Below are 27,152 nucleotides of genomic sequence, written 5' to 3'. Positions count from 1 at the left end.
CTCAGGCAAATCTGGTGTGGATCACTTTTGGGCATCCACTTGCCATATTTAGAGCAGTTTTTAAAACCTGGAGAGCCAGGCATCCCCCAGTGCTGAGGCACCAAGAGGGGCAGAAACTCCCATCTCAGCTCTCACAATATAGAACAGTATCTGCTAAACACTATGAACTATTTACAGCTAATTACAAACTATTTACAATATAAACAAAGGCTACCAGCTAAAAACTATAAAGACAGAAGAGCTGCAGCAACCCACAGCACCGTGAGAAGGAATTGAGCTGGGGGGTGGGTCAAGCGGTGCATATATTGGTTGCCATATCAGCATTGCTCCAGGGGCTGTTGCTCCGATCTGATGGCTACTAGATAGGACAAAAAGCTTTCTGGCAACTGGGCATGTGAATCATAGAACAATAGAGCTGAAAGAGACCTAAAAAAAGCCATCGAGTCCAGCCCCCTGCTGTAAGCAGGGCCAAACCCAGCGCACAAGTTTGGAAAGCACATGAGCAATCACTCAAAGAAGAATAGCTCATTTCGAAATAAGGCTGTTGTGTAGACATACCTGAAGAGGCTGGACTCCCACTCTCAAGAGTACTTTAATGTTTATTTAAGAATGATGCTGTATTTTCCTTTTCCTCCTCCTTATATTTGCCTGTCCTGTATCCCAACTCCAGACTGAAAATGCTGTCTCTGCCCCTCTGGCAAACTCTGCTAAGCAGGATATCCAGTGTACTATAAGAAGCACCCAGTGTTTCAGTACAGTAAGCTCTCGATTTTATGGACCCCTATTTAGAGGGCTTCAGGAACAACGGATGTCTGCCAGTCCCCCATTGTTCCTGAAGTCCGCCAGGGTCAGTAAAATCCTAAATCCCTTCTTCCACCCGACCCCAAAAAGTAAGGTAACTTACCAGAGCCACCACTGCTGCAGCTGGAGGGGTCCACTGGAGGTGAACCCTACACCATGGCCTGGACTGCCACCGGAACCACCACGTGCTCCTCCCAGCAGGGGTGGGGCACATTAGCACTCACGAACGCACCCCACCTGTGGTGGAGGAGCACATGGTGGCTCCAGCAATGGTGGCAGCTCCTTGAGGCTGCGACTGAGTGTCCAGCTGCCGCAGCAGCGCTCCCATCTGCAGTGGGGAGCCTCCAGCCACAACGGCTCTGGTGTGTCACCGGCTAAGAGGAGCCTGGCAGGGGGAGTTGGGCGCTAGGGAGAAAGTAAACCCTCAGATTTAACGGACTTTCAAGTTTAACAGACACCCCTCCTCCGCATTAGTCTGTTACATCGAGGGTTTACTGTAATAAGTTTAGTCTCCACAAAATTTTCTATGGAAAGCAAAAAAGACCTCTAACTACTTACTTTATTTTACCCATTTTTAAGGCATCACCTCTGTCCCTGAATACTGACCTAGATTTACTCTGACCCAGGACAATACCCCTACAGTCTCTTCCATAAAGGACAGCGTAGTATGCCTGACATCACCTTGGTGACTGCTAATGGGGGAGGGGAAAAATCTACAGTTGTTATTGCTGTATTTCAAAAAGCAAACTTGACTTTAAATATAATGTCGCAGTCATGCAAACCCTTACTTAAGTCATCAGGCCTCTCTCACATATGATTACTTCACATTAACTGTGATATGACAATAGTCACGAGTAACAACTATTCACAAAAGTATGAGTATGTTGGATCACGCCCATAAATTGTATGAACACTATCAGAAAATAAGCCCCAATCCAAAATTAATATTTACAAAATGTGTACCTTGTCATTGTGTTTTCATTTTTGCCAAGCAAGTGGCTAAATCCTGGAGACAAATTCTCTCTTGGAGATCGTTTTGGGCTGTATGTCACCGACACTGGTGCCAGCATTATCTCTCTTCTTGCTGCAGAGATCAAAAGATTTAAGCACCTAAACTTTTCCTATGTAAAGAGTTTCTTCTCAATATAATTTGATCCATATAGTGGATTCCAAGTCTTAAAGAATGATTTTCAAGTTCTTAATGAAGTATTGACCATTCAGATCATATATGTCACACACTGATAAATGATGGTAAATTTACACATTTCATATATTCACATTTTAAAAAAATCCAGGATAACAGTGTGAGAATCTTAACTTGTAAATTTCCTGCCTTTGGCTCTTTGTAACACCACCTTACACTATTTAAACACAGTGCTTTTTGAAATGACACAACCACCCGTATACACAAAAAAGCTCACTTGGAGTGTTCGCCTTCCTGTTTGAAGGTGGGAGAGATGATGACCTCTGCCCACTAGGTGAGCTATATCTTTTTGGTCTGTGTTGATCTTTGCATTTCTCTGGAGACCGAATGGCATTAAAACTGCTTTCATCAAACCCAACCGTTTGACGTCGATTTGATGTTTCTGTAATGAAACAAACACATGAAAACTAAAAATTTACATGTACATTACAGTAAACTCTGTTTTAACTAGTATTCAAACCACCACACTCCTCAATTACCGGCATTCCATCCCATGCCCGCCGCCCAGAGCAGCTCCACATGTGATGCAGCCATGTGTGAGCTGCCCAGAGCTGCGCCCCGCCTGGAGCATCCTGGAATCTCCACGCATATCCAGCATATTTCAATTTCTGGCAACTTCCCAGTCCCAGGGCTGCCATATAAGAAAGAGTTTATGTGCACAAGATATTCAGGATTATTCACCAGTGCCCAAACCTGGAGAGGTTCCATCTCAGCTGTTTCCCATGTTAGTATGTTTGTGTATGAGAAGAGCTGCTCTGCAGCATAGATATAGAAAAGATCTGAATTTACACTAAAGATGAACAGAAAAGCTACATCTACACTGGAGAGTTTTGTTGACAAAACTCATGGAGCATCCACACTACAAAAGCATTCTGTCGACAGTAAAATCAACAATGCAGCACTTTTATGGACAGCCTTCTGTCTCTCCCACATGAAGCAGAACATCTCTGTCAGCAGAAAACAAGTGAGGATGCTCCAGAGGGCGCTTTTGTCAATACAACTGTGCTCCCTGGCATTTCAAGCAGGACAGGAGGACACCCTGTCCACCACAATCACAGCTCTATGCTCCCTGCCTCCAGCCATTCTGAAAGCTGCAGAGGACCCTGGAAACCCAGAAATGGGAAGCATGGCAGCAGCACACCGCCTTTCCCCACACTCCATAAACACACCTTTTGCCCAAGGTGAGCAACATGGCATCCACCCAGCCACCACAAGACCCCCGGGGTCCTCCAGGGAGCCCAGGAGCCTCCCTGGGGCACAAAATGCCAGGCCCCGTCCTGGAGCAGGTCCGAGCTGCAGGATCTCCTGAGCCTCTGGGCTGAGGAGCCAATCCTCCTGGACCCCTCAGCCAAGTGGAGGAATGTCCTTGCCTACACCCAGATAGCCACCGCCCTGGCGGACTGGGACCACCCTGGCCGGACAACGGAGCAAGTCTGGGTAAAAGAGTTCTGGCAGGGGTACCCCCAGGACTGGCTACCTGCCCCTACTTTGAGGCACTCTACCAGCCCCTGGGGAGCAAGGACAGGTCCCCTCATGACCACTGCTGAGGACACAGCCAAGGAGGCCCTCCTCCATTGCTGCCGGAGCCAAAAAAGCAGTAGTCCAGGACCCTGCTGGAACTGGATGACAATGCAATCAAGGGCACATTGGTGATTGTCCTAGACTCAGGCCCCTCCAGCCAGGCCATGTTCAGGGCATCCCTGGACCTCTGAGGGACTCTCTAGTAAGTACTCCATGTGTCAGACACCCTATAGCATGGGAGCGGGGGGCACCAATGGAGAATGCGTCAAGCCTCGCCAGGCAGAACCTCACACTCCAGTCCCAGCCCATGTAACATGTGCAAAGCCACATGGCCCACCCAGACCCAGCAGGCAGCCCCCAGGCACAAGCCGCCAGCCCACCACCAGCCCCACAGGAGGACGCACAAGCCCCAGGTCTGGGGAGGTGACAGGACACATCCCCCTGCCATGGCTGGAAGCAGGCCACCCATATGGTTGATGGCCCAACCCCAAACACACCACTAAGGACTGCAGCTCCCAGCCTGCGGGCATGCCCACAGGTGATAGCCAGCACCTGCCCACATGGACAGCGATGTGAGCCACATGCTTGGGGAGGGCCCCAGAGCAGCCCAGGATACACCTGGCTCACCTGCCACCCAAACAGGGCCCTTCTGTGGCTGGACACCCCCCTTGGCCATTAGCCCATTGAGTGTGGGGGGCTGGGGAGGAGAAGCAGCAGTCAGCCTGGTCCCCAAGGCACTGCGGAGTCCCTGTGCAGCCAGGCCTGCCATGCAGGGGACACATGCCTGTGCTCCTGGGACATCCTTGGCCCGGGGTTGGTGGCTGCTGCTCACAGTGGGTGAAGGGCAGGGCCGTAGGGGCTGTGTTGCAGGAATGACTCATCACCTCTTCATCTTCCTTACAGCTGCACCATCCGGGGGCTTGGCCAACCCCACCACTCAACCTGGGCCAGCAAGACCCATCTTTGGACCCAAGCCAGGTAGCCCATGACCAGTACTCAAGAGAGCCAGAACCCCACTACCAAAGGGGTGGGCCCATAGTCACAGGGACCATCACCAGCCCAACAAGGATGCCCTGTGAGCCTACATCGCTGCCCTCATGAGGCACACCGAACTCCAGGAGCAGTAGCTGCCAGCCATGCTGAAATGGAGGGCACAGGCCTGGGACCAACTCATGGCCTGATCCGATACTACCACCGCCATCTGGCAGGCTTGTTGGTCCAGGCACCTGTGGCTGCCACTCCTGTTCCCCCCAGCCACCCTCGTTTCCCTCCTGTCCTCCACTGCCCCACCCCCAGGCATGCTGCAGCTCATGCAGTTGGCAATGGCCATGGCTGGTGGCCCTGCTCCCCAGGCTCCCCCCACCATGCACGCCCTTCCAGCTCCCCAGGTCCCCCCTGCTCCACCTGATGAGCCTGAGCCCACAGCAGCCCCTCCAACTCTCTACCTCTCCCATGCTCCTGGCCCCAACCTAGCCCTGATAGGGACCTGCAGCTGAAGACATTTAGGGTCCTACTTGCCCGTGGTTGTGGCCCCCCACCTCCTCCCTGGACTGATGCCCACCCATGTTTGTGTACATAAGCTTATGCTCCAGTATATCTGTTAGTCAATAAGGTGCTACAGGACTTCGCATTGTTTTTGCAAATACAGACTAACATGGCTACCCCTCTGATACTTGTCAAACAAACTTGATTTGGAGGGAGCAAGTCAAGACAAATCCATGTATATAAGTAAATAAATTTACTAGTTGAAGTGTCCTCTTTTTCTGTCTGTGTGCCCCAGCTTTTAAATGCTTTTCCTTCTTCAAGTTCTCTCAAAGCTTTCATGATTGGTGTGTCTGGGGCCTCACTTTCTTTTTTTGCATTTGATGTGGAATCTTCTTGTGACAGGTCCTTTTCAGGAGGCGAATGCTGCCTTAAATAACATATGAAAATAGCGTGAGGAACCAAGATTTTATACTGTAAGTAGGCTATCCAAATGTCAACCCAGAATTATACTCACAGAGTTAATACTTACAGGTTTGATAGTATAAAGTATCATGTCACCTTACACAAATCTAAATGGATATTCCAAAAGCTTCTGACTTCCAAATACAATAAGGTCTTATCATTTGTGAGAGTTCTGTGTTCCCAGCCCTGGGAAAGCCACGGCATCCACCAGCGCTCCCAGCCCCAGAACCTCTGGGAAGCGAGGCCACTCGCAAATAATTGAATTAGCAAATGGGGCACTCGCAATGTCAAGACCCTACTGTATAAGTTACAGAATAATCTTGGCCCAAATTCTGAGCAATGGTGGAAATGAGTGAAGTTTAGGGCAGTTAGAAGAACTTTTCAAACATCAACTCTAAAATCTAAAAACCAAATATCCCCTCGCTGAGACTGAGACATTTACAAGGAACAGGACAAACTACTACAAAGACAGATTTCCATCATTATCAAAACAGAAGTCTGCAGAATCATCAGAGTGGCTACCAACCATGCCTGTGCAATTCAGACAGAATTCCTTTGGTGAAGGAGGGCATAAAGGCAATGGCAGTTGGTCAGTCAACAAAAGACATAGCTATTATGATTCTAAGGTCTAAGAGAGCTTTGAGAGCTAGGAAAGTCCCCGCACATTTCACAGTAGACTCTTTCAAAGCATGCACAGCACTTCAGGAAATGGATAAATACTTTGGAACTTGAGTAAATAAATGTAAACAAAAAGCCTTAGAAAAATTATTTCTAAAATCAGAAATTGCATAGATATTTCTTAGACCACAAGTGCTCTGATACTCCACTACACCACTACAGTGGAAGCTGATGACTACCAGAAGCTATCTTACCTAGAAGGAATGTAGGTTTCCTCCAGTCTATTATCCACAGAGTGCTCTTGATTTTCTAAAGGTTGGCCTGTGAAGATTGAATATTCGGATCCTGGTATCAACCACTTCCGTCTGTTTACATCAGAAGCTATCAGCTTGCTATTTAAATGAAAAGCTTCAAGATTATAAAATGCTCAATGTTTTTGTTTTGAAATTAAAAAAAAAAAAAAAAAAAAAACCAAAATGCACTCATACTAGACAAAGAACCTTACATTCCAAGACACAATTACAAATGTGTAAATATTTGGAGAAATAAGTACTTTATTTAAATGTGAACCTTTTACTTAAAAGAATACAAATTTCAGCAATTATTTATTAATGTGCTTTTAGAAGGCAATATTTTCCACAGAACTATACTTCTGTACCAAAACATTTTTCTGATGTCACATGTCATATCAGGTTGGCTTCTTCTCACAGATTTTGAATAAATTTTACAAAATTAAAATTGATTCATCTTAGGTACAATTATGTTGGTTTAAAGCCTCCAACTCTACTTTTCTTTAAAAAGAGCACAACTGATAACACAGAAATGTGATGCATCTAGAAGCCACCTTATTCTCAACTGAGAAAATTACAGATGAGAAACACCAAAAAAGTGATTGTATATATAGATTCACTAAAAGCACACAAAAATGAGAACAGCATATCATTCATACAAAACCAAGAACAATAATTATATACCTTTAAATCTATCCTGCTGTTTTCAGTGGAATGACACTTTAAGTTTGCTATGAGTTGATAAACTGGGGATAAAATCAGGCCTTAACACTGGCTTTGGCAAATTGCACTTCTTCCCCATACCAGTAGGGGCAAATCTGTCTCAAAATGTTTGTCTTTCAATTTTTCCCATTTTGAAGGAATCCCCATTTCCCAGCTATTCAATGAGTCCTTGATAGCAACTGTCTCTCTCAGCTGCTCACAGGGCATTTCTTAAGATGCGTAAGAGAAAAATTTTGAGATCCAAGTAAATACTGCTATTATAGATGACATTGGCTCTCCAAAGTATACTTAAGCCTCTTTAATCCAGTAATTTTGGGAAACTGGCTATGACAGATTATGCTATTTTCTGGACCACAGATGTTCAACATAAGGTAAACAAGGTCTATTACTAAAGCTTTTGTATGTATAAACCATTATAGAGTACTGTACATGTATAACATTATAAAATAAATACTTAATTAATTGCAATTAAAACCCATTAATATTGTTTTTATCATCATATGTAGGTAATTAGGCAGAAAACGGCTTATTGTATAGTACAGTGCACTGCCATTTCTCATACTTACAACTTAAATGTGTGCTTGTTTACTTTTTCTTTTGCTGCACTGGATTTAAATTTATTTTGTTTTTATTATGTACATTCAGTTATGTATGTTCAGTAATTAAACAGACAACCAATACTGTACAATTGTACCTTACAGTGTTCTGCCATCTCTTTTGTTTACATGTTATATTTATGGCAGGAGGACACTGAGGTTGGGGAGGGGGCAGGTGCTGGGTCTGGGAGGGAGGTAGGGTACAAGTGTGCACTGGAAATGCGGGTGCAGGTTCTGGGAGGGAGGCAGAGTGCATGAGGGGTATAGGAGTGCAGGGTCTGCGCATGAGGGGATGCAGGTGGGGTGCTCCCTGGTGCCCTGAAAACCCACCGCTCACAGGAACTGCCCTGCCCCCCCATGGGAGTAGTTGGGGGAAAACTCCTGGACAAGTGCTTCGCTGTACTGCCATTAGCCCAGCCGGGGGGAGGGGAGTGGCACCACAAAGAGCTGCTTCCTCCTCCCCCTTCCAGGGATCCAACTCACAGGTGTTCCCAGATCACGGACACCCAGATCAAGGAAGTTCAAGTATACTTCTATATCAGAATATACATATGTATGGACAGTCCCAAAACATATGCATTAGATGACCATGCAATATACATCCCAGCACTAATTAAAAGTATTACATGGAAACAAAACAGGAACTCATGATCTAATACTGTGCTTCTCAAACATTTTAATCAAGTACCCCTTTAAAAAAATAAATACTCCCAGTACCTACAATTTTCAGACAAAAACTTCTTCTACCATTGCAACACATTTGTTTCAACAACTTAATGATAATTGGTTGGTTGGAAGAAATTACCTACAGGTTATAAACTTGCCATCGGAATTATGACTGGTCTAATATTTCTATGATTTAGAAGTAATTTGGAAGAAACTAAAACTTTTCAGGCCTTCTTTGTACATCAAAGGAGCAAAGCAAGCAAACACCAGTTTTGCCCCTCTTCCAGCAAAGTTTATACTCTAATTTTTGCAAAAATCGAAACAACACTTGTAAAGTTTTATTTAAAAATATTAAAAGGTCCATCCTTTTGATTCAAAATACTAAAGACACAGTAACATGGAGCCTTTCCAGTCCCCTTGCACGTTCAGAGCTTATTCTTCCTACTCAACGCCTTTACTCTCAAATGTAATCCCTACGCATTTAAGTAAACCCAGTGAAGTAACTGAAACCACTTGCAGGAGTAACAATTGTACAGATCAAAGTTTGCAAAACTAGATACCCATTTTTTTTATTTTTAATAATTTCCTCACATATAATATTGTGTATTATGTAATAAGTCTTTCAACTGCTACAGTTAACATTCCATAACCCATATTTTGCCAAAACAAAAATTGATCAATGAAACATCACTCACTTTTTCACATAAAAGAATATTCACCACTTACTTGGCATGAGATGTTTTTAAATGGCTTTCAGTAATATGACGGAGTTTCAATGTATTTTCATGTTCTACCTGCTTGATCTGAGCTTCGAGTTTTGAAATTGTTCTAATGCAGAAGCAATAAAAACATATTAGAAAGAGGTTTAAAAGACATTTAATATAGTGTCATTAGCATTTACACACTATTAAAATATAAAGATTTTTTAACCTGTGTTCTTGGTGGAGCTTAGGTGGAAGGAGAAAAACCATTTTAATACATTTTATTGTATATGATTTTGAGCTCTGTCAAATCAGAAGTTAAACAACATGTACTGAGGGAAAGAAAAAAAAATACACTGCTGCAAAATAATCAAACTAAATGTAAAACCACTTAAAATACCAATAAGACTACCCAGGTTCTATCTGAAGTCTACTTTTTAAAATTACCTTCACCTAAACGAGAAAAACAAAAACAAAACAAAAACTTTCTTTCCTCTTTGAAAAGATGGATTCGATGAAGGACTTCCCCATTCTAAATTTAATGGGCTGTTCCTCATCTTAGACTATGTCTACACCAAGAAATAAAGTTGAATTTACTAAAGTTGACTTTTTAACACTGGGTTTAATAAAGTTGAAGTTGAGTTTTCTTACCTGCCTACAAAGTCAACTTAGTGCATGCCCACTAAATCACCAAAGTTCAACTGTTGCTGCAGTGCATTGTGGTAACCTATCCTACAGTTCCCTCAGCCCCATGGCATTCTGGGTTTTCTTGCTAGTGCATTAGGGGAAAAAAATGTCCTGCAAATAAAGTCTAGGGGGCAAAGACAAGGCTCTTAAATACCGTAGGAAGGTGGCAGTGATCCCCCGCAAATGAGCCTAAGATCCTGTGACAGTAGTAGTGTTCAGGTAGGAAAATAATATATCTTTTCCCATTAAGATTCTCCCAATCTGGAGGAACAGTTCAGTGGTTTAAGCACTGGGCATGTAAACTCAGGGTTATGAGCTCAATCCTTGAGGAGGTCATTTAGGGGTCTGGGGCAAATAAATTTAAAAAAAAATCGGTCAGGGATGGTCCTTGGTCCTCCTGGGAGGGCAGGAGACTGGACTCAATGACTTCTCAAGGTCCCTTCCAGCTCTATGGCCGTGTCTACGCTAGCCCCAAACTTCGAAATGGCCATTTAAATGGCCATTTCGAAAGTTTACTAATGAAGCACTGAAATACATATTCAGCGTCTCATTAGCATGCGGGCGGCGGTGGCACTTCGAAATTGACATGGCTCGCCGCCGTGCGGCTCATCCTGACGGGGCTCCTTTTCGAAAGGACCCCGCCTGCTTCGAAGTCCCCTTATTCCCATCTGCTCACAGGAATAAGGGGACTTTGAAGCAGGTGGGGTCCTTTCGAAAAGGAGCCCCGTCGGGATGAGCCACGTCAATTTCGAAGTGCCGCGGCCGCCCGCATGCTAATGAGGTGCTGAATATGTATTTCAGCACTTCATTAGTAAACTTCAAAATGGCCATTTACATGACCATTTCGAAGTTTGGGGCTAGTGTAGACATAGCCTATGAGATATGTATATCTCCAGTGGTCTATGCCCCAGCACAGACCTTGATGAGAGAAAGAGTCAGTGCAAAAGGAATACTAGACTAAACTGCCCCTAACTCCTATGTTATGTTCTGAGAGCAGAAGTATAGCAAAAGCACTTCAATCTCCTTAACAATGCCTAAAAAGAAAAACATTCTAGATAGATGCCAGGTAAATGACCAATCAGTTTCTTTTAGACAGGTGGGTACCACATTAGATTGGGATGTATTTATGCCTTTTCTCATGTTAAAACTATCAAATGCTTAATAATGAATACTTTCTTAATAGGAATAAATTCAAAGACTAAGCAGGAGGCCTTCTCTTACCCCCATTTTTTTTTTAAAACTCAGAACAAAATAAGAATTTTGACCTTCTAAAAATTGGTGGATTATACAAATATATAAAAGGCCATCTAAAATATAAAGCATCTAAAATGGTCCCAAATTCTCTCTCTCTTTGGCTAGAGTGGCTTTAGACAAAGAAATGCAAGGTTGATCGCTTAATAGCAATGAAATCTAGAATTGAGTAGGAGATAAACTGGTGACCATCCTAAGCGCAACAGTATGAAAAACAATAAATAAAAATATACATGAATGATTATAATATCCCCATCTCTCCTGATGCTTCTGATTTATGAACAACTAGATACCAGATGCTCAGATGAACATGGGAAGGGAAGGATGAATGACAGTACCTACCCACACAAGAGAACCACAGTGAGTCATATACTAAGAGAAAACAGTTATTTCAAAATAACTGAGCTGTTCTCTCTGTGCACATGCTATTTCAAAGTAATTTCAAAATAGTGGGTGCATTATTCCGAAATTGGTAATCCTCAAAGGCTGTGTCTACACCTTGCATTCCTCTTTCGAAAGAGGCATGCAAATGAGGGAAATTGAAAATGTAAATGAGATGCTAGTTTGCGTATCTGGTGCCTCACTTGCATATTCTTCTTTGGAAAGAGCTTCTTTTGAAAGAAGAAAAGCAGCGCAGACACAGCTCTTTCAAAAGTAAACCCGATCTTCGAAAGAACCCTTCTTCCCCCCACTTTTTTTTTTTTAAGGGAAAAAAAATGTTTCAAGTGTTGTAAAATAAGGCTCTTGTAATCTGTGCAACATAACAAAATAATTCAATAACTTTACAAAGTTACTTCATTAATTCTTATAAATAGTAACTGTATCTAAAGATATGCAGTAATTAAGAAAATACTAAGATGCTTTCACATTTTACCTTTTCAAATCAGAAATCTGTGTGTTTGCATCAAGCAATTTATTTTCAGCCGTATTCAATGTATCCTGTAAAATAGACAAAGGAAAAAATAATAAATACAGACAAACTAAGGAAAAAATGAGTAACAATTTATATGGAAAAATTTAACACGTATCACATTTTTGTTTGAAAGGGATTCATGTTAAAACAAAACGCTTGGACTTCAGTTTGACTTTGAAATATCCCTGTTGCCTCTGATTAAAGTATCATGAACAATGTTTCCTTCTTAATTTGATGGACTGTAACTTCCATGCTCTTCCGCCTTCAACACTGCAAACATACTATGAAGCTATTCATTAAAATTTGTATGGCTTTATCCCTGTAATCCTTTCCTTAAACATTCAATTAATATGTATTTCTTTGCCATGGTGATCTACTTGGGCTTAAAAATGACCATTCAAACTTTTCCCTGCCTTTAGGTCCCTTGATTCAAATATTATCCTCTCACTTTTAGTTGGATATCTGGATATCTAATACTGTCACTCTTTTAAAAAAATATTTATATACACACAGACACACTATGCAACACAAAGGTTTATCAAAAAATTTTTAAATACAAGTAATCATGCCTGCTTACCTTTACTCTTTCATGTTCTCTTCCAAGGGATTCATATTCTCCTAGAAGCTAAAAGGCAAAAAACTGTAAGTAGTAAAATTAAAACATAATGAAAAGTAAGCTCTAACAAAAAGTGGATCTTATTTGCTCCCTTACCACAAAGCTAAGGCTAGACTGTATATTTCTAATTGTACAATAGACTCCCAACTTACGCGGGGGATGCATTCTTGCAAACCCCCCCACCGCCCCAGTAAGTCAAATTTCCTGCACAATCAGGGGATCCAGAAAACTGACAAGGATTGGTGCCCTCATCAGTTTCTCTGCTCCTGTCAGAGGTGGCAGCTGAGAGCCCAACTCTTGGCTGTCACCACTGACAGGTGCAGTTGCCGCCCCTGACAAGTGTTGCCGCCCCGCTCCTGTCAGGGGTGGCAGTCACATTAACCCAAGATATGCAGAATTCAGTTGCGTGTATCTTGGGGGTTTACTGTAAGGCACAGGAGGGAATTGTGACTTGTGTGTTAAAATTTCTCTGCTTGGCTCCTCACTTGCGCTGGTAATTTGGTACACCAGTTTTCTATTGGTCTATGTCCACAGCAGATTATCTCACCCTCTGTGCAAGTGCACCTGAAGTGGCTGGCAAACTGAACAGATGAGCCAATCTTTACTAGGTTGTCTGCGTCAGCCCACCTGCACATGCATGGTGGGAAACAGAAGTTGCATGCAGGCTGCTTTCCTACAAAGATGGAACCAAGCAAGGGCATACAGAAGTAAGGAGGTAAATTTTACCCCTTACTCTCTATTTTGACAAATGTTGACTGCTAAGATTTAAATGTAGAAATTATTCAAACTGATAGATAATTGATTTCAGGCAAAAGTTGATAAAATATTGCCAAGTCAGTTACACCTAATTTTTAGGGTTTGTTAAACTTTTGTTTTGCGACGCTTTATGATCTATTGAAAATGTATCCCTACCAATAAAAAAAAAAAAATCATCCAATGGAAGCAGGTTCTCTTAACATCATCCAGATAATGTAGCATTTAAGTCTAGACCATAAAAACTGATCAAAGGCTGAACAAAACTAAATAAATTAATGAAAGAATTATGGGCCAGAACCTGCAGACCCATGAAATTAACTGAGAGAGTCAGAATTTGGAGGATGTGGACCCATTTCACTGAACACAGAGCAATTGTCTGACTACAACCGACATCCTGCAAACTATTTTGAACAGTGGCATCTCTGCCTACCTGTAAAGCTGCATTAATGTCAATGGGGCTATGAACAGACACAGTGTTGCCAACAACACATGGAAAATATTTAATATGGATCCACTCTTTCACAATGGATGAAAAGATACCACTGAGCAGGGCACTTGGAAGAACAGCTACACCATTTAAGCCACATTTAAGCCCTTAGATCCAGTGCTTTGCTGAGCCTTTAAAATGGGTCTGAGCAAGGCTGTTACCCCAAAAAAGCATTCCTGAACAACATAAAGAAATTATTTTTGGAAGTTGTTCTTAATTAATTCATGCTTATTGATCAAATAGTTGTCTCTATTCAGGAATTAGCCCTTTTTATTGATGACAACTTTTTTTGATTTTAAATCCACATTTTCCTTTCAATTCCCAATGGTAAGCAAACTTAAATATTCAGGGCATATCTGTAAGAGTATGCAAACTATGTAAGTCCAGAAAATCACATTTTCCCTAAGAGGCTTTTATTTCTAAAATACTGGCAGTCCTTGTTGTTTGCAGGAGTAACGCTAAATGTCTGTTGATGTGTTAAATAATCCTTGTGTGCTGTAGCATTTACTGATGGGGAATTCTGTGGCACTGTACAATGCAGAATTTCTTTTTTTCCTCCACAGAAATGGGATTCAGAGCTTCTAGGAGCCATTAGACTAGAGCTCTGCAACCTGGTGTCTCTATACACTTACTGTATTTGACAGGTGGAAGCAGATAACATCTACTGTTCTCCAGTAGTCAGGAAGACAGTGGTATAAACATTCACATGAAGCGTGAGGAAATAGAATATGTAAAAAGTTTGTGAACATCCTGCTGTAAATATGTATAATAAACCCCCATCTTATGTGTAGGTTGCCTTCCTGAGCAACCATGCACAAGTCAAAAGTCACGCAAGTCAGATGGGTCCCCCATCCTGGCTGCACCTGGCTCCCTGCTCCCATGAGCAGCAAAGAGCCCAGAGCCAGGTGCAGTAGCGCTGTTCTGTTTCCCTCCAGCTGCCTGCCACTTGCAAGAGCCAAGAAACTGACCAGCACAGCAGCAGCACTGGTTAGTGCTAGCTGAGAGAAGCTGGGAGCCAGGAAACTGACTGGTGCAGCATTGCTAGTCAGTGCAAGTGGAAGGTAACCAGGAGCCAGGCTGCCAACTGGCTCCCCTCCGTTTCCCAGCTCCTGTGAGTGGCAGGTGGCAAACTGCGGGGGAGGAAGGGCAGACCAGTGAGGCGGCGCAGCTGCTCCCCTGCTTCCCTCAGATTGTGGAGCTCGGGGACAGACCGGTGAGACAGCACGGCTTCTCCCTGGCTTCCCCCAGCTCAGGAAGCCATGGACTGGAGCCAGCAGGCAGAGCACTGCACCGCCTGACCAACTTCACTTGCTGATTTCGACTCATGTTAATCCAAATAATGCATTAAGTTGAAATCGTGTAAATTGGGTTTTTACTGTAGCGCATTTCAAAGTCATTGTGTGTGCACTGTTCTTAAAATAGGGGTTACAAAAAGTACGGTTTGACGTTATCTATTAAGGACCATCTCATTCACGTGCACGGCGGCTCTTGAATTATTGCATTTTTTAAACAAATTCGGGAAAAAATGGTTCTTCTTGCTGTTTTGGTTGCCGACCCCTGCGCTAGACCCAGGAGAATTCAACTTGCAAATAGAAGACACTGTCGGGGGGAGAGGGAGCCCTCCAGCTCTCACCACCCAGCACCTGCAGTTCTAAGCATGCCCTGAAGGAAGGAGGCGGCATACAGAAAACATAAGGCTCTTTCTCCCTCTGGATCCATGGGATCTCAAGGGGTTGGGGAATGGAGCATGGTACTTCGGCTTGAAGGGCGCCCTGTGCCTGAACTCAAGGGCAAAGGGGACAGACAAACAGGAACTGGATTGTTATAGGGGTTTTCTTTAACACTATATTCCTGGGGGAATTCTTCTGTGTTTCTGTACTATTACAAACATCCTTGTGACTGCTATTTTGAAGTAAAAAATTGAAAGATGTTATTGTGACAACAGTATGTGGAATTTTGCAGAATTTTAAAATATAGTGCACTAAATTTCATTTTTGGCATAATTTTCCCATTTGTATGGATTATGCTGTTTGAAGTACATTAAATTTTTCTTAAATGGATTTTATTAAAAACACAAAAAAAAATTTAAAAAATTCTTATAAATGACATGTCATCGAAGTAATAGGGGTGAAAAAAAAAAAACTACTGAAGAGATAAAGGAAACAAAATAACTTCTCCACCAAAGGTGAGATTTTTTTCAAAGGTACTCAATGCTAGCTTTGCTTCGTTCCCAGTGAAGTCAAGTCAAATCTCCCATTGACTTTAAAAGGAGAGATTTTGGCCAACACTTCTGAGAATCCCATCTTATAAAAGGAGCTGAAGTTCCCAATAGCTTTTCATTGTTCCATTCTGTAAAGATAGATTAATTTTAATACAAAATAATAAAGTAAAGCCAAAGATCAAGGGTCTATTAATTTGGTCTACAGTAAGACAATATCAGAACACCACAAAGACTTCACAATACGGAAATTCAGCTCGTCCCCAGTGAATTTAAAAAAAAAAAAAAATCAATGAGAAACTTATTCTAAAATTAGTTCAGAAAATGTTACCTTACCAGACAAACAGATGGTAAACTAAGCTAGCACCATTATCTGACTGCTAGAGACAGAAAAGAAACTGAGTAGGCAGAGTCTTTAAAGATCTGTCTCCCTGCTGTTGCAAAACAACACCTAGCCATCTGGACTTGAAGGGTATAAATAATACTTCATGTCTCTAATGTCAGTAAAATTATCTAACAGATTAAAAAGTAATAAAAATATAAGGTGAGTTATACTATACAGATTCTTTTCTTGGCCCCTTGGCTGCTAACTTAAGACAGATTTTGCTGCAGTAAATGTTGAGTGTTATTCCAAAAGTATCTAAGACTTCTACAGTTCGTGGTATAGTGTACAGTTGTAAACCATTATTACTTATTTTCTCACTTACATCTTGAAACATTTTATTTTCTTCCTTCAACCTGGCATCTTTATTATCTGACAGCTTGTAAGCCTTTTCAAATGCTTCTTCTAGATCTTTAAGCCTAGATTTTAGTCGGCTGATAGCGTTATCCTTCTCTTTATGACTCGTGCGCATTTCTTCAATACGTTCTTGCAAAACTTTGGAAGTATTACTAGCTGCGTAAAAGCGTTCTCTCCAATCCGTCTACACAACAGAAACAAGGTTTATTAAAACAGGTACAAAATGGATTTTGTATCTAAATATTAAAGTTATAATCCTAAATCTTACAGAGATGGAAAACAGAAATTAATCTTTAATAATGCACAGAAACTGAATGACGTTTATGCTACTTTCTTTAGGGCAATGCATTGGACTATGAAACTAAGACTCAAGACGAAAACACTCAATTTCTATTTCATAAAAACATTTCCTGTTCTTTACAAAGGAACTATGTAAGAACTGTCTCAGGCCTACCCAGGAAAGCTGAGGGTCATGAAAGAAGGATTCATAAATTTTGTCCCAACTGGGCTTTTACAACCTACAATAAATATAAGTAAGGGATAGTTCTTTTTGCTTCTCTGGACACGTAATTGGCCTTATCACCCAAGTGTAAAACAAGAAAAGCAAGTAATTACTTAGTTTCCCCCACCTTTTTATTTTATTTTATTTTGTTTTATTTTATTTTTGAGAGCGAGAGGGAGAAAGAGAGATCAGGAATACATATCTTTTACATTTTACTAGTGAACTTTAGTTCTTGCTGAAGTTGGAAGGAAAATGGGGAGATAGGGTTACTTACAAATCATAAATTCTGAAAATGTACAGAGGTCAAGGTTCTCAACCAAACTCTAAGCAGAAATGTTAACAATCACGGAAAAGGAGGACTACATCTGTAGAAAACAGCTTGCTCATCCATGCACTTGGAAGTGAGAATAGGAATGAAATGGCAGAAAAAAAAATATCACATGATGGCACAATTTCCTTGCATGAGTAAGTGTAATTCCACTCTAACCACTGCCCTAAAAGATGGGGATTTTGTAGATCAACAGGTTCTCAAGGCGCAGAACTTCATATGTATGTAAATATGATCTTGCTGATCACAGTATGTGATGATTGGATGGGGACAACTATTAATCTAATTTATATTTTTAAACAGTTGCACTCTGACCTTTTCAATTAACTTTATTACACACAATACATACTTACCACTTGCATTTCTAACATATTATTCTTATTTTCAAGCATTCTCACATGAGTACTGGCTTCATTGAGAGCAGCATCTAACTGGTCACACCTAAAGGCATAATTTTTTTTAATTACCAAAGAATGTATATAATAAAAACTTTTTCCCTTCTAAATTAACATAACTTCACATATGTGTAGCACCTTTTATCCAAAGAGATTTCAAACCCCCTTTTAAATGGGCATACAAAAGAAATAAAGGAATTATTTCATTTATCCTGGAAAGCAACCATCTCTAAAAATGAAAATATAGTTGTCATAACACTGTAAAACAGATTATGACAGGATGGAAAGAAACTCCACTCTGCAACTGGAACAATTTGAGAATTTAAAAAGATAAAATATAGTTAACCATGTTAAAATGTAGTCAGGTTTTTAGAGCTGATACCCTATTTCTTATAGAAGGGCAGAGAATTTTATGATGAGAAAGGACATTTGATTTATTATGAAAGCACCACTACAAAGTCAGTGCACCCTAATATGATGCTGGGACATTGTTTCATCATTGACTCGGAGGGAATACTGCCAACTGCTGAATCATAAACACCACCTTCTGAAGTAGTTAGGACTGAGATAAATCTGCACTCTAACTCAGGAACACCTATTTAGCTTGTTATATCTGAAAAATTATAGTACTAAGGGATATGGCTATATTTATTATCTGTAAGTGAAATTTAAAGATAAGCCTTCAAAATAGCTGGACTCAATTTATTTTAATCAAAAAATCCCAAACTTTATTTAAAAAGAACATTATTACAGGTCTATAGTCAAGCACACAGAAGTTAGGAAATACCACCATTTTGTGTGTAACCTTAATTCAGGCCCCTTCTGCATATGCATTGATACAGTCTTTAATTACATGAACATATACTCTTTTGCCTCATTCTGTGAACATAATGGATGATGCTAATTTACCAATATTTAAGACCATATCTATTTGCATGCAATTCAAAACCCACTCTGACAAAAGACATCCATTTTTTCATGGGATTTTACAATAACAATCATAATGTATCACATGTAGGAGCTCTGAAGAGATGGTGCACGCATGATACAGTCATACATTTGAGCTTTGAGGAGGATGAAGTTTGCTCATTTGCTCTGCAGAGACGGCTTATGCTCAGTCAGGTCAGCACAAGAGATAGGAAAAATTTGAGTACATCCAGTGGGCACAGAACCTTTGGAGATTTTACCTGCTAAAACTGAGGAAGTCTCTATCAATCATGTGCAGATTATATGTATTTTTAGAGGTTTACAAGTTGGCCATATGTGAGCAGATTTTCACAGGGACAACAAAAGGAACATTCCTGACTACAACCACACTCCTACCAAACCCCTCCTCTAAAACAAAGTGATGGTAGAGTTGTTCAAAGATTGCTGACATTTTTTAACATGGATAAAACAACATATTTATCCTTAGCCTTGTTTTGGATGTGGCTGAACTGTTTTGTCTGAAACTTTCAAAATAAAAATTCAGCCTTAGGCAGACACCAGACATGTAGAATTTAAGTCCAAACACTTGAAGTTTGGCAACTTTATAAGCAATAGAAAATAGGGTCTTATAATGGCTAATGGCATATTAGGTTGCATGAAGAGGAGCGTTGCCAGAAGATCCAGAGAAGTGATTTTTCCTCTTTATTCGGCTTTGGTGAAGCCGCATCTGGAGTGCTGTGTCCAGTTCCGGGCCCCCAGTTATAGGAAGGATGTGGACACGCTGGAGAGGCACCAGTGGAAGGTGACCAAAATAATTAGGGGGCTGGAGCATATGACCTATGAAGAAAGGCTGAGGGAATTGGGTCTGTTTAGTCTGCAGAAGAGAAGACTGAGGGGAGACTTGATAACAGCCTTCAACTTACTGAAGGGAGGTTGCAGAGGCTGGAGAGAGGCTGTTCACAGTAGTCACGGATGGCAGAACATGGAGCAATGGTCTCAAGTTGCAGTTGGGAAGGTCCAGGTTGAACATTAGGAAAAACTTTTTCACTAGGAGGGTGGTGAAGCACTGGAATGGTCTACCTAGGGAAGTAGTGGAGTCTCCATCCTTGGAGGTGTTTAAGTCTCAGCTCGACAAAGCCCTGGCTGGGCTGATCTGATGGGTTTGGTGCTGCCTTAGGCAGGGGGATAGACTTGATGGTTTTTTAGGTCTCTTCCAGCTCTATTGTTCTATGATTATCCCAGCATAAAATCTTCAGAATTATAAAGAAAAACTAATAACTCTGTTTTAAATCACTACTTATTTTAAAGTAGAAAAATCACATACAATGCGCACACACGCACACAGAGAGTCACAAAAACAAATATTACCTATCAACAAGATTTTGATTGATTTTCTTTAGCTCTTCAGAGGAAGCAGATTTATGGCTTGCCTGAAGCTGTTGTTTTAAGCTGTGGATCTCTGAGTCATAATAAGCTCGCAGATCAGCTATGTGTCGAGCATGTTTTTTCCTCAAGTTCTGTCTAATCCTGATTTTAAAAGCAAGAACAAAAATTAATTTTTTCCACATTATTGAATGGAAATCTTACTCTAATTCAAACTACCATCTACGGGAAACCTAACATTAAAAACACTGCCATATTTATTACTACATGGTCTTCTCTCACAAAGGACTAGCTAGTGTTCCTATTGAGGTCATTGGAAAAAGATGGTTTTAATGGTGCAGGCTTTTCCAGCTGTCAGGGCTTGTATATAGAAATTTATATTAACAAATTCAAGGCTTTTCTCCTGTCTACCTGCACAGACAAGCGGAAGATATGCATGTTGAATTAAAATAGGGAGGAAAATAAAAACCAGAAGAAAATTTCAAACTACCTCAAGCCAGGACTCCTTAAAACCGCCCCTCCCCCATTCCCTCCTCCCACACACAAATACCCCTTATATAGGCTGAGTGTGCTGATCTCCAACGAAAGTAAAACAGCTTAAAACAGAGGGAGCTAATAGATATTTGCTTCCCATTAGATAGCGTGGCTCTTTGCGCCTCTTAGCAAGGTAACAAATAACAATACATGCACATTTTATCCCTTTAAATTTTTATACGTATCAATTCTTACATTCAATCTGTGAAACAGGTATTGTCGTCTCCATTTGATAAATGGTGACAGAGGCAAAAAGAAGTTAACAATCACATTACCTCCTGTGCAAGCTGTTTAATATTGTGCTTGGGCTACGGACAAGATTCCAATACCTCTCACATCCAACAGTGTGATATTGGATGGTCATTTCACTTTGCTGAACAGTTTTTCCTCATCTGTAAAATGAGGATAATACTTACCTTATAGAGGGTATACAAAGATCTATATCCCCTGCCACCGCCTCAAAAAAAGATCATTAAGTAACATTCTATCAGTGTTTTTGAGCTACTCCAACTTCTCTCTCCAATCTGGCTTTTTTATGTAGATTTGAAAAAAAAATTAGAGGACAAATTTACATAAGACAAACACCAAAAATGCTTACTTTGACAAGGTCATTGGATCTTCAAAGGATGTCACTGAAATACTATATTCTGGGGAGCTGTTGTCAGCACATGGATGCTGGGACTGCATGATTGAAGATGGAGTTAAAGTTAAACTTTCTTCATCTTCAGTCTTCATTAATAGATCATTACTAATATCAGCATGCGCCATGGGAAAAGAACAGCCAATTCTGGTTTCATTTTGGAATGAATTATTTGCCCAGGCATCCAAATGTAAAGCTTTAGTGCTGGAAGTATATCTGGGAGAACCACCTCGTTGAGATGAAGTAATATTGCTTGTATGTGAAAATGAATCAGTGTCAGAATGACTTGAAAAAGTGGGATCTGCCATAGAGTCTGGAGAAAAAGGAGTCTTCTCATCAAGAGTACTGACAAAACAATGTCCTGGATTTTGCTCACCAGGTTTCATGTGCAGTGTCGGATCTAGAGTTAAGACCTACGAAATAAATAACAATACTAGTAAATTGTGACTGTATTTTTCGAATGAAGCAGCATTAAATCCATTGCAAGCAGATATAATTACTGTAAAAACTATCATAAAGAGCATTACAGCAGTTCTTTGGCAGCAATAAACAAAAGTAGAGCTGGGTGGATTTGCACCAGTTTAGTAAGCTGACATCTTTTCTAGTGGTTGCTACTTGGGTTCCTGATTTTCATTTTTAAAAAAGGAGTGATTTCTAGAATTTGTAGTTGTGAAGAAAACTTTTAGATTGCGAGCCAAATGTAACTGAATGATGCTACATCTACACTGTGAGAGAAATTTGATTTTTAATAAATTTGATTTTTAACCTCATTCTTATGAATTTGAATATAAGTGTCTACAAACCTTCTTGAAATCAACCCATCATTTTTCCATGCAGAGTTTCTGCATCCCCATTACTCTATGCAAGTTTGACAGTGTGAGCAGTGCACTCTGGGTACTTACCCACTGTGCCTTATCCCTGGGTACTTGCGGGTGTTTCATGTTAGAATCCCGGAATGCAAAGCACTGTCCCAGAATTCAGAGCACCCATTAACAGAATTCAGACCTCCCCAAAACCCAGCTAGGTTCCTTGTGCTGCAGATCCTCTGTGGATGTTAGCACAGCTGCCCACTGCTATGCCATCAGCCCTGTCAACCACCACCCGGTTCTGTCAGCGGCGTGTCCACTGCAGACATTGTCACAGAGGCAGGCAGCTGTACCTTCAGCCCTCCCCCAAACTTGCCCAGGTTCCCCGTGCCACGCATACTCTGCGGGCATTGGTATAGCGGCGGACAGCTGTGCTATTGGCCCTGTCCACCCCCACCCCACTCCGTCAGCCACATGTTTGGACCTTAAAATTTGCAGGCCTGAGCGCTGCAGAATTCAAATTTAAATTCTAATTCAATCAAAAATTTGCAGGCTCCCTGTGACCACCTCCCTGCACACCTGGATGGAGAGCAGCAGAGAAGGAAGTGGCCATACATGAAAGGTTACCGCGTAAGCTTTGTGGGATACATACAGGACACTTCTGCAAGCTAATAAATTCAAATCAAAGACATTGCGCTTCCACACTAGCCTTTATTCAAAATTGACACTATACCCATCCCATAATGTCAACATTTTGTTATCGGTATTAAGGCTCAATAAATCAAACTAATGGTATTTATAGTGAAGACGGTGATGTTTTAATATTGAGCTAACTCCTGAAATTCGATTTTATCTCACAGTATAGATGCGGCTGAATGCTATACAGTGATATCTGCCCAAGACTGCAGAGAACTAGAGACAATAAGTGGAAGACAGACCCCTAATCATCTCAAGGGATTTTGGTTCTGAAACTTAACAAGGTTAACTCTTAAATACTCATTAACTATTTCCTTGATCAGTTCAGGGAGAAGAGGAAAAAGATATTGTGAAGCTTGATATAATGAGCTAATGTCATGAAGATGTGTACAGCCTACATCTGGTCTTTGTTTCAAGAGTGGGAAAACCATTTGTGAGGGAAAAGTGAGAGCGAGCCACTAATCTGAAGCCTCATAACATGCCAAATGTTTCTGTTCAAACATTAGGTCCTTATATGTAAATAAATGTTACCTCTGGTGGGTGAGTTGGGTGGGATGGAGAAATGAGATTCCATTCAGGTAGCTGCTTGCTTTCCCTTTGTTTTTTATGATAAATATCCTTCAATGATGGCTTCATCTCATCACCAGAAGATGACTTAAAAAACAAAATTGCTAATTGTTTCCCTGATTAAAACATCCATGATATTTAAGCAATATTCACATAATAAATTTAATTTAAAATGGAGAAGTTAGGAAGGGCTTGTTCAATGCTCCCAAGTAAAACCATTGAACTTCCAATAAATGTATATAAATCCTTAGTAAACAATAAGCCTCCATCTCTTTCAATATCTGAAGTATTTCAAACAAGATAAAAACCAGGTGGTAACTTTATTGTACTATTCCCACCTACACCCACGTTAAAAGCAGATTAGTTTCCAGTACACACCACAAGACTGAAGATAAAAAGGAGCTCAATAAAACAATTATTCTGGTTGCTCCTTTTTCAAAACAATAATGGCTATTCATTTAGAAGAGGCTGTCCCATAGTGAATGGCTGAAGACCAGCACTTCTGCTTTTTTCCTCAGTTTTACTACAGTTTCTCCACCTGACAGGAGTCCAGCATAGCAGTTCATTGGATGGACGTGAATAATGAAGAAACAAAATTTTGGAGGGGGAGTTCATAGCAAAAAAAGACATTTACATGGCGCAGTTTTCTTCTTTATGTAACTGAGTGGGTTAAACAACATAAGCCCACCGTTCAATCCAAATGAAAATGGAAAATCTGAAGGACTTCTATGGTAAATTCATCTTCCCTTTAGGCACAAAAGCGTACAGAAGACCAAGTAAATTGAATATTGTAAATCATCGGAGAAACAAAACACTCAGGCCCCCAACATTTAAAGATATTTTAATTTAATCATATGCAACTATTTGAGAGGCATCTTTCAATTACTTATTTTTTTAAGCTGTGGGCAAATATGAAATACATTAGACCCCAGACTTACACAGAGGTTGCATTCTTGAGCAACCCTGCATAAGTCAAATTTCAGATATCTCAGGGGAGCCAGGAAACTGACCAGTGCAGCAGCTTTAGTGTGGGGAACAGGCTCAGAGCTGCTTCTCAGTCTGGGTAAATAGACATATCCAAGCTCTGCTTGAGCTAATGCACTGAGCGAGAGAGAGAAGCGTGGATGTAGCAACACAGGAAGTGGCATGCATGAGCCACCCAAATACAGATTCAGAGGGTTGGATGGGTTTCTACTTCTAGCTCAAGCAGAGGGTGGCCCATGTTGGCAGGCATGCACCCACCTACAGTGTAGAAATGACCTAAAAGATCAATGGATTCAGATCCTGTCTCATTAAGGCTATGTTTACACTAGCACTGGGGGGAGACAGAGCTCAGTGGTTTAAGCATTAGCTGCTAAACCCAGAGGTGTGAGCTCAATCCTTGAGGAGGCCATTTAGGAGTCTGGGGCAAAAATACACACACACACTCAAATATATATATATATAGCATAGTCAGGGATGGTTTTTTGCGGGGTGTGAGGGATGGTTTTTGGTCTTACCAAGAGAGCAGGGGACTGGACTCAATGACCTTCACAGGTCCCTTACAGTTCTGAGATGCGTATCTCCATTTTTTATTTTAAGTGCACCACCAATATGCAATATTAGCTATGCCAATTGCACAGCTAAAACCAACTTTTCAGTGGTCAACTTTAGTGTCTGTCTACACAGAGGAAGTTCAATAGGAGCATTTCTCCCGTTGACCTTCCTCATTCCTTGCGGCTCGTGAGGAGTTCCGGGGTCATCTATGATCCCTGAAATCACCATTTTGTGCATGCACAAAACAAAACCCTGGGAGATCAACCCTGAGTGGGTCGACCTTCCACAGTAGTGTAGCTGTAGGCTAAGAATAAGAACGAAGGCATTCCAGATGTCAGGCTCCTTCATTGAATATGTTATCCCAAGATTTAGCAACCTTTCCAAAGTGGAGTGCCGAAATTTGACTTCTTCACCTTTACGTACAGGCCGAGTGCTGGTGTTACTTTTTAAAGTCACTTACCTCACTTCAATAACAAATACATTAAGATGCAGAACTTTATCATTTAGGTGGTAGTTGGTGGCATTAGCTGCGTCTTTTATTAATCCACAAGCGGCGTGGCTTTGCACAAGCTCCCACCTTGTCTGCCGATGAAAAATCAGCTCACCTGAATTCTTGGAGCCCGTACAAGGGGTTGCTGACCCCTGTTCTAGCCTTTTCTCTTTAAGTAGGGGGCTGCTATTGACAACTTGGGCACCTCTATAAATTCAACAGCCACAGGATCACAAAAAGAAACTAGATAACCCCTGTAGAGACTGACATTTTTGCCGGCTGTAAAGAGCAAAACACAAAACCACAACAACTACAGGATTTTCAAAGCAAGTACAAAAAAATACCTGATCTGATGACACTTTTGGGGCAAAAATATTAGAAAATTCATTTTGGAAATTTTCAGGCAAAGAGTGATACATTTCCCTTTCATCTAGTTTCCAGTATGTAAGTCCTAAGAAGCAAAAATAAAAATAAAAAATAAATCACAATTTTAAGTTCATTTATAAATAAAAAAAAAAGGTGAAGTCTGTTATGCAGCTGTTATTTTCATAGCCAACACAGACACTGTATTATATCATAGTGTCTATTTAAGCATCTTACTTCAAATCTTTGGCAACAGCAACTGGTGTTTTGCATCAAGAGATTTTAACAGAAGTACATTCATATTACACTATACCACTCCAGAAACACAGTGCCAATAAATTTGTGAAAATATTTGGGCTTACTCCCTGAACTCTAGAAAAAGGATCGTCCGCTAGTGTATATTTTCACAGATTGCTTGAAGTCAATGGAGCTATCAGAATGTATACTAAAACTGAGAATCTAGCCCTCAACATAAGCTGAATTGCCTACTCATCAGGGTGGATAAAAATAAAAAATTAATAAAAAAACTGACTTTTTTATTTAAAGCAGGTATTTTTTAAAATCAATAAAATAGTAAATTTTTCACTTAAAAATAACAGAATTAAATCTCATCATAATAATGCTACACATACACTGACAGTCACATAAAACTGAAATAATGGCTTTCGTCTGTCCAGCCTATTAGCTCTTGCTTCTTGAAAGTTCTGGACTTTCAATTTCTGTTTCTCAGCAGATTAAATAACATTTTGAAAGAAAAACACAAACTGGATAGGATTGTGTTTGTTCTGTGCTTATGTGCTGGTGGACCTTGGCCAAGCATAGCAGAGGAATCAGTGAAGACACCTTCTTAAGCAGTAATTTTTGGCAGCCCCAGCCACAGCATACCCAGCCAGGTGGAGGGGGGAACCTCGCCAGCCCTGCAGCTGGGAGCCAGCTGGGGCATGGAGCCCTGCCTGCAGCGCCAGCCATGCAAACCCTGGCCTGAGGGTGGGGGTCACCAGCAGCCCCAGGGTGGGGAGCCAGCCGGGGTGCAAAGCCCTGAAGGCAGTCCCAACCCTGGGAACCCAGGTGCTCCTCTTTTTTTTTTTTTTAAACCAAAAAGCACTGGCCTTAAGACAGAGACAATATACAGGAAAGAACAGAGGCAGGCATGGAAAAAACCAGTGGAGTGAACAAGAAAGAAAAAAGGAAGACATTATTCAGCACACACACAGCTTCCTATATTCTTCCACACTTCTGCCACAGAGACAC

General features: G+C 41.1%; 1 protein-coding gene across 3 annotated transcripts in view; it reads right to left on the bottom strand.

The window, feature by feature from the left end:
* The window catches only part of MPHOSPH9 (M-phase phosphoprotein 9), a 59,736-nt gene that overhangs the window by 6,460 nt on the left and 26,124 nt on the right, over nucleotides 1-27,152 (bottom strand). For all 3 annotated transcript variants that reach the window (XM_075012893.1, XM_075012894.1, XM_075012895.1), the window contains 13 exons: nucleotides 25,883-25,989; nucleotides 23,477-23,599; nucleotides 21,402-21,856; nucleotides 20,255-20,413; nucleotides 17,918-18,005; nucleotides 16,703-16,918; nucleotides 12,496-12,543; nucleotides 11,880-11,944; nucleotides 9,093-9,194; nucleotides 6,346-6,483; nucleotides 5,269-5,438; nucleotides 2,223-2,387; nucleotides 1,765-1,885 (listed from right to left, as the gene is read on the bottom strand). In XM_075012893.1, the coding sequence (XP_074868994.1) occupies nucleotides 1,765-1,885; nucleotides 2,223-2,387; nucleotides 5,269-5,438; nucleotides 6,346-6,483; nucleotides 9,093-9,194; nucleotides 11,880-11,944; nucleotides 12,496-12,543; nucleotides 16,703-16,918; nucleotides 17,918-18,005; nucleotides 20,255-20,413; nucleotides 21,402-21,856; nucleotides 23,477-23,599; nucleotides 25,883-25,989 (1,957 nt within the window). The remainder of the gene's footprint in view (nucleotides 1-1,764; nucleotides 1,886-2,222; nucleotides 2,388-5,268; nucleotides 5,439-6,345; nucleotides 6,484-9,092; nucleotides 9,195-11,879; nucleotides 11,945-12,495; nucleotides 12,544-16,702; nucleotides 16,919-17,917; nucleotides 18,006-20,254; nucleotides 20,414-21,401; nucleotides 21,857-23,476; nucleotides 23,600-25,882; nucleotides 25,990-27,152) is intronic.

Source organism: Carettochelys insculpta, chromosome 18, assembly GCF_033958435.1.
Source record: "Carettochelys insculpta isolate YL-2023 chromosome 18, ASM3395843v1, whole genome shotgun sequence".
NCBI lineage: Eukaryota > Metazoa > Chordata > Testudines > Carettochelyidae > Carettochelys > Carettochelys insculpta.
This window is presented reverse-complemented; position numbering and strand designations above follow the sequence as displayed.